The sequence below is a fragment of the Gracilinanus agilis genome, chromosome 4 (assembly GCF_016433145.1).
Source record: "Gracilinanus agilis isolate LMUSP501 chromosome 4, AgileGrace, whole genome shotgun sequence".
Taxonomy (NCBI): Eukaryota; Metazoa; Chordata; class Mammalia; order Didelphimorphia; family Didelphidae; genus Gracilinanus; species Gracilinanus agilis.
Window position 1 is genome coordinate 33,451,160 of NC_058133.1, and position 6,743 is coordinate 33,457,902.

The following is a 6,743-nucleotide window of genomic DNA, read 5'->3' on the forward strand; positions in this document are numbered from 1 at the left end:
CCCCCCCCTCCCCCCCCCCCGGGGTAGCACAGCTAGGAAGTGTCTGAGGCTGGATTTGAACTCAGGAAGAAGAGTCTTCCAGACGCGGGCTTGGCGCTCCAGCCGCTGTGCCGCTCCCTTGCCCAGGAAGTCTACAGTCCCACCTCATGTACTTAGTAGCTTTGTGATTCTGGGCAAGTCATGTAGCCCTTTGCCTCAGTTTCCTCAACTGTAAAAGGGGACGAACACTAGAACCTGCCTCTCAGGGCTGTTAAGAACAAATGAGGTCATGATCGTAAAGCGCTGAGCCCAGTGCCTGGCCCCCAGCAGGTGCCAGGTAAATGCTAACTCTCAGTTGCTTTGTTATTGCTGTTGTCGTGGTTACTTTGAGTCGGGGTATCTGCTAGCAGCGTGTCCTGGGACGGGCCCCTTGGCCACCCCGGGCTTGACAGGGCTGCCTGGAAAGCGGAGATGCTGATGGATGTGCAGCCTTGTAGAGTCAGAGAGATGGGAGGCGTCTCTGCAACGCGGGAGCAGCTCAGGGGCAGCCCTGAGGCTTTCAGAAGGGGAGGCTGGAGCCCAGACTCTGAACATGGTGGCAGAAGTCTGAGATTCCCTCTGCAAGAAGGAATGATGGAGGGTCAGCAGGGTGGTGCAGTGGGTAGAGCTCCAAGCCTGGAGATGGGAGGTCCTGCGTTCCAATCTGGCCTCAGACACTTCCTAGCCGGGTGACCCTGAGCAAGTCACTTAATCCCCATGGCCCAGCCTTATGGCCCTTCTGCCTTGGAACCGATACTTAGTATTGATTCTAAGACAGAAGGTGAAGTTTGTTGAGGTCCTTTTTGGAGGAGGAGGAGGAATGATGGAGCTGGTCACTTGGAGGCACAAGGATGCCAGGCCTGGAGTCTAGCCCTGGACCCTGGGGGGACGGCAGTGTGTCTCAGCAGAAAAAAGGAAGGGGGAAGATGGGGCAGGCTTTGTTGGGAGCTCTCAGAGGAGGAAATGTGGCAGGACGGAGGGCTAGGGAGGTCTGGCAGGCTGGGGAGCCCCGGACAGGCAGGTGACTGAAGAGCTGGGAAAGCGCTCGAAGTTTATAGTCAGTAAACATTTATTGAGCATCTCCTGCATGCCAGGTGGAAGTGGCTAGTGGTCAAGGGTAGAGGCAGTGGGAGGTCCTTGGTTAGGACACAGGGGCTCAGTGGTCTCAGTTCTGGGGAGCCCTGCAGGCAGGGGTGTTGGCATGGGCTGTAAGGAGCAGGGGGCCCAGGGCTGGGTGGGCAGAGGGAGCCAGAGGAACCCTGGGGGGGTTCTGAGGGTTGAGAGCAGAAGCACAAGGGAGGAGAGGCCCATGTTGGGGCCGGGGGACCATCATGGTTGGTTTGCAAAGGTCCAGACTGTAGCAGTCACCTCAGGGAGGTGTAGACGGCCCCAGAGAGGACCTGCAAAGACCCCTCCTGAATGACGCTCTGGGGAAACTTCCTGGAATGGGGCCAAGTTGGGTGGAGAACCCCTGAGAGAGTGAGACGGCCCAAGCCAGCCCCCGTTGCATGGCCCCATTCCCACCCCCTACCTCCAGGGGCATCGGTCCCTCAGTCCTCCTGCTCTCCCTCCCAAACCTCTGGGGTCCGGCAGCCTGAAAGTTCCCTCCTCCCCCGCCAGGGCAACGGTACCGGCGAGGCCCGGGACATGTACGTCCCCAACCCCTCCTGCCGAGAGTTCGCCAAGTACGAATGGATCGGGCAGCTGATGGGGGCTGCCCTGCGGGGCAAAGAGTTCTTGGTGAGTGGCTGGCACTGAGAGGCAGCTGCTCTTGGCCAGGGCGGCCCAAGAGAGGGAGGGAAGGCTAGGCCCTAGCTAAGACACGGAGAGTGGGTTGGGGGGAGCCTGGTGGGTCATCTCGGGTGGTACAGTGAATGTTGAAATCTATCATCTCCAGATAATCTGATATAAGGACGGCTTAGTTGATAAGAAAGTAATGGGAGACGATCTTTCTGTTAGCTCATAGCTGCTTCTCTGAAGTGCCATTGAGTCACAAGTTTATCATATATGAAATTAAAGTTCCCTTTTACCCCAAAAGTACAGAGTTTTACAGCTTCGCAGACATTGCAATTAGTCTAGACAACACACAGAAACCTCAGAAACTTCAAGGTGAAGACAAGAGTACGAGGTTGGGTGGTAGCTGCCTCATCATCAGTAAAGTCTGGGAATATTTTGCTGGGTCGGGAAGTCCCTGAATTTTTTGGCCTTGACTGTCTCAAACTACTTTTTTGAAACCCAGCAGCTGCATTCCTGACCCAGGGGGCGAATGTTAACCTCTTGACTGTTGGCTTGCTAAGGACTTGAAGCTTTCCAATAAGACTATATTTCTTTCTAATAAGAAAAGGTGTGGATCATCAAAGGGGTCAAAAGAGGAGTCTCAGATTTTTATCTATTTGAGACCATTTCTCTTATTGGCCTCCCACACAGTGAGACGTTTTGGAGTCGGGTTCAAATCCTGGCTCTCATGCTTACTGTCTGTGACTCTGGGCGCATCACTTGGTCTCTGTGACCCTCGGCCTTCTGCTGCTGCCGCTGCCATAACCGGTGTGGGCACGGCGTGGCTTTTGCCTCGGCAGGTGCTGGCGCTGCCCGGCTTCGTGTGGAAGCAGCTGTCGGGGGAGGAGGTGAGCTGGAGCAAAGATTTCTCCGCTGTGGACTCTGTGCTGGTGAGTGACCGACAGCGACGTCGGCTGTCCCACGGCGGAGGGGCTGTTTCGGCAGGTGGTGAGCCCGCCGAGCCCCTGGGGTCTAACGGCCGCCCCCTCCCTCTTCCTGGGGCCAGGTGAAGCTCTTGGAGGTGATGGAGGTGATGGACAAGGAGACGTTTGAATTCAAGTTTGGGCAGGAGCTGACGTACACCACGGTGCTCAGTGACCAGCGCATGGTGGAGCTCTTGCCCGGCGGGGCAGCCACGGCCGTGCGTTATGAGGACCGCGGACGCTTCATCCAGCTGGTGCAGAAGGCCAGGCTGGAGGAGAGCAAGGAGCAGGTGGAAACGGGAGGGGGGGCGCGGAATAGGGCATGACCCCCCCCTCTGTGTCCTCCGCCAGAGGGCAGCCGGGCCCAGAGGGGGGCCCAGCGAGGTGGGCTGGGGCAGAGCTAAGCTTCCCACATGGCTCTTCTGGCCCCCAGCCTAGGTGGGGACCCCCATCCCTGAGGTCCCCGTGCTCCCCTCCTCCCCAGGTGGCTGCCATGCAGACGGGGCTCCTGAAGGTGGTGCCCCAAGCGGTGTTAGACCTGCTGACCTGGCAGGAGTTGGAGAAGAAGGTGTGTGGGGACCCCGAAGTCACGGTGGACGCCCTCCGTAAGCTGAGTGAGTCGTGGCCTGGGACATCACGGGGCGGGATCGCAGCGCCTTTCCTCTCTGGGCCTCAGTTTCTTCATGTGTCGGTTGGGTGCAGGGATGGCAATCAGCCGGTCTGTAGGGATGCTTTTGGATGGAAATCCTCACTGCAGCTCAGACTCCTTCCTTCTTCCCGTGTTTCCCGTTTCCTTCTATCTCGTTCTGTCTCTGCCGTAGCCCGGTTTGAGGACTTTGAGCCATCGGACACCCGCGTGCAGTATTTCTGGGAGGCCCTCAACAACTTCACAAATGGTGAGCACGCGTGGGCTGAGCCCAGGAAGACGAGGTCGGGGGGACAGAGCCTGGGACAAGATGCACCTTAAAACATAAAGTTAATCTCCCTTCTGTCTTGGCATCAGTACTGGCTGTTGGTTCCAGGGCAGAAGAGCAGTCAGGGCTAGGCAGTGGGGGTTAAGTGACTTGCCCAGGACCATCCAGCTAGGAAGTGTCTGAGACCAGATTTGAACTCGGGATCCCCCGTCTCCAGGCCTGGCCCTCTATCCGCTGAGCCTCCTAACCACCCCTAAGAAGTATCCGTATAGCTTAGCTCTTGTGCCCAAATGGTGGGTAGTGAATTCCTGATCACTGGAGGGCTGCAAGTGATGTCTGACGCGTCCTCCTCCCTTAGAGGACCGGAGCCGCTTTCTCCGCTTTGTCACCGGCCGGAGTCGCCTGCCCGCCCGAATCTACATCTACCCGGACAAGCTGGGGTAAGGGGGGTGCCCGGGTCTCGGCTGCCTGGAGAAAGAGGAGACTTGTGGGGAATGTTCCACGGTCCTGCCCGAGATTCGGTGGCAAATCAGCGTGATTGAGTGAGGAGTCGGGGGCCTGGCCGGCCCTGCCTGGGTGACCCCTCCCTGGGCCCTGGTTCCTCTTTTCTGTTAGGAGTGGGGTGGGCTTGAAGGCCGCCGGGGTCCTCCAACTCCCAATCTTGTGCCCGCCATTGTGATTCTAGGGCTGACACAAGGGGGAGGTCTCCGGGGGCAGCACCCACAGGTAGAAGGTAGAAGGTAGACAGGGAAGGGGCCTCCCCTCACCTGGATGTGAACTTCCCTGTCCTGGCGGAGGATGCTGTGGGCCACGGACTGTGGGCAGCTCAGAGGGTTCAGGGAGTCTCTGGCTCCTGTAAGAGGGGAATTTAGATATTTATACTCCTGACCTCTTGGCTTCCCTCCACCCCAGCTCAGAAACGACTGATGCCCTGCCAGAGTCTTCCACCTGTTCGAGCACCCTCTTCCTGCCCCATTATGTCAGGTGAGTGGTCACTTCTTCTCTTTGCACAGAGACCTCCCTCTGGCTGTTTCAGGGGCTGGATCATGGAGGAGGGCTCAGCCTTCTTCTGCTTGACCACTGAGGACAGGACTGGCAGAAGTGGGTGGGAAGGTGTAGAGATAGACATTTAAGTTAGATATCAGGAAAAATAATTTTGTAATAATCAGCTGTCCTAAAGTGGAGCAGACTGCCTTGGTGGGTAATGAGCTCCCCTTGTTGTAGAGTTTCACAAGTAGGAGGCTGGCTGTTGCAGAGGAGGCTTCCTAGAAGGAAGCTGCAAGGAGACCCTGAGCTGGTCTCGATAGACCCGGGATCCCTTGTAACGCTGAGAGCTGGCTTTCCCATCACGTCTGCCTCTGTGCTTATCAGTGGGGTTCGAGGCTGGGAAGCAGGCTACCCCTGTGGCCTCCAGGCACTGATCCTGCTCTCTCTGTCTCTCCCTACACAGTGCCAAGGTGTGTGAGGAGAAGTTGAGGTATGCTGCCTACAACTGTGTAGCCATCGACACAGACATGAGCCCCTGGGAAGAGTGAGCTCCCTGGCCTGGCAGCGCTCCTGGGGACCCCAGGCAGGTTGGCACTGGACGCTGGATGTCGGAGTGTCTCGGGACAGCAGTGAGTGCCTTCTCTACTGTGCCTCTGCTGGGGGGCCGATGCCCTCTGCATCCTTCTGAGGTCGGGCTGCCTCAAGAGGGGATGGAAGGCAGTCCCTACCCTAATAAACCACTTCACCCCTCTCTTGGGCCATCTGCAGTTTCTTGTGTCCTGGCTGGTATAAGGGTCCAGCCAGCCTCTGATTTGCCTGGTCTTGAGTGCCTCTGAGTGCTTAGAAATCCCCAGGCCAGGGAGTCAAGGCCTGGTACTTTCCTTTTTTTTTTTTTAATTTTTTTTTTTATTTTAAACCCTTAACTTCTGTGTATTGACTTATAGGTGGAAGAGTGGTAAGGGTGGGCAATGGGGGTCAAGTGACTTGCCCAGGGTCACACAGCAGGGAAGTGTCTGAGGCCGGATTTGATCCTAGGACCTCCCGTCTCTAGGCCTGACTCTCAATCCACTGAGCTACCCAGCTGCCCCCCCGGTACTTTCCTGAGGTAGCTTGGTCAGGGCCAGGGTCTGCAATCTGATGCTACCTGGGTTCAAGTTCCATCCCCACCACTTGCTGCCCCTGGAGCCTGTGAGCCTCCCTCCCAAGGTATGTCCTTAGGAGATTCCTCTAAGAGGGACAGTCATTACCTCCCTCTGGGCCTCCATCCCTTCTTGGTGAGTTTTTCTTGGGTGGGGAGGTGGAGGGCAGAAAGAGGTGTGAACCCCGCTTTGGAGCTGGGAGCTCTCCCACTGGGTATCACCCTAACTCTAACTGCTGGAGTGGGTACTGGAGAAGCTTTGCCAGTACAGGCTCTTTCCTGGGGGCCCAGATGGGTTTCCCTTTAAGTCAGAGGTTCTTAACCTTCCTTATGTCACGACCCCTTTGGCAAAGCCTGTGAATCCCCTTTGGAAGAATATTCTTAAATGCACTATATAAAATACCAGGGATTACAAAGGAGACTGATTATAATCAGATACAGCTAACAAATATTAAAACTAAAACAAAAACCAAACTCTTAGAGCCCAGGTTAAGACCCTGCCTTAAGAGACTGCTCACACAGGTGGATTTTGTATTCTTTCCTGAGAGCACGTGTTGGGGTGAAGGTTGGGCAGATGGTCCATCCTCTCTCCCAAGTCACCTTCCCTTTTGTCCTTCAGTACTCATTGAGCCACGGCAGTGGTAGAAAAGAAAGGACCCTGGATGTTCTCAGAGGATGTGAGTTAGGTGCATCAGCCATCCTGGTTGCCCTCCCCTGGATAATCTCCAGGTTTTCCATGTCCTTCCTAAACCTAGTACTGAGTAGACTCCAGATGTGTATGGTCTGACTAGGACAGGGTAAGAAGAGAGATGATCCCTTCACTCCTTATTTCCTGGAGCTCTGTCTCTCTGCATGCAGCCCAAGCTCTCCTGGGTGTCCTTGGTCGCCCCATCATTCTGCTGACTCATAGTGAGTTTGTAATTAATCCATAAAAATAATCCCCCAGATTTTTTCCCTGCTAACAGCTGTCTCACCGTCCCTTCACCC

At 56.0% G+C, this 6,743-nt stretch overlaps 1 protein-coding gene across 1 annotated transcript in view; it reads left to right on the plus strand.

The window, feature by feature from the left end:
• Window positions 1-5,369, plus strand: part of HECTD3 (HECT domain E3 ubiquitin protein ligase 3) — an 11,420-nt gene extending 6,051 nt beyond the window's left edge. The window contains exons 13-20 of the mRNA XM_044677107.1: window positions 1,639-1,758; window positions 2,595-2,684; window positions 2,801-3,007; window positions 3,202-3,331; window positions 3,539-3,613; window positions 3,990-4,071; window positions 4,544-4,615; window positions 5,082-5,369. Coding sequence (XP_044533042.1) covers window positions 1,639-1,758; window positions 2,595-2,684; window positions 2,801-3,007; window positions 3,202-3,331; window positions 3,539-3,613; window positions 3,990-4,071; window positions 4,544-4,615; window positions 5,082-5,166 — 861 coding nt within the window. The 3' untranslated portion in view covers window positions 5,167-5,369. The remainder of the gene's footprint in view (window positions 1-1,638; window positions 1,759-2,594; window positions 2,685-2,800; window positions 3,008-3,201; window positions 3,332-3,538; window positions 3,614-3,989; window positions 4,072-4,543; window positions 4,616-5,081) is intronic.
• Window positions 5,370-6,743: the final 1,374 nt, after the last annotated feature.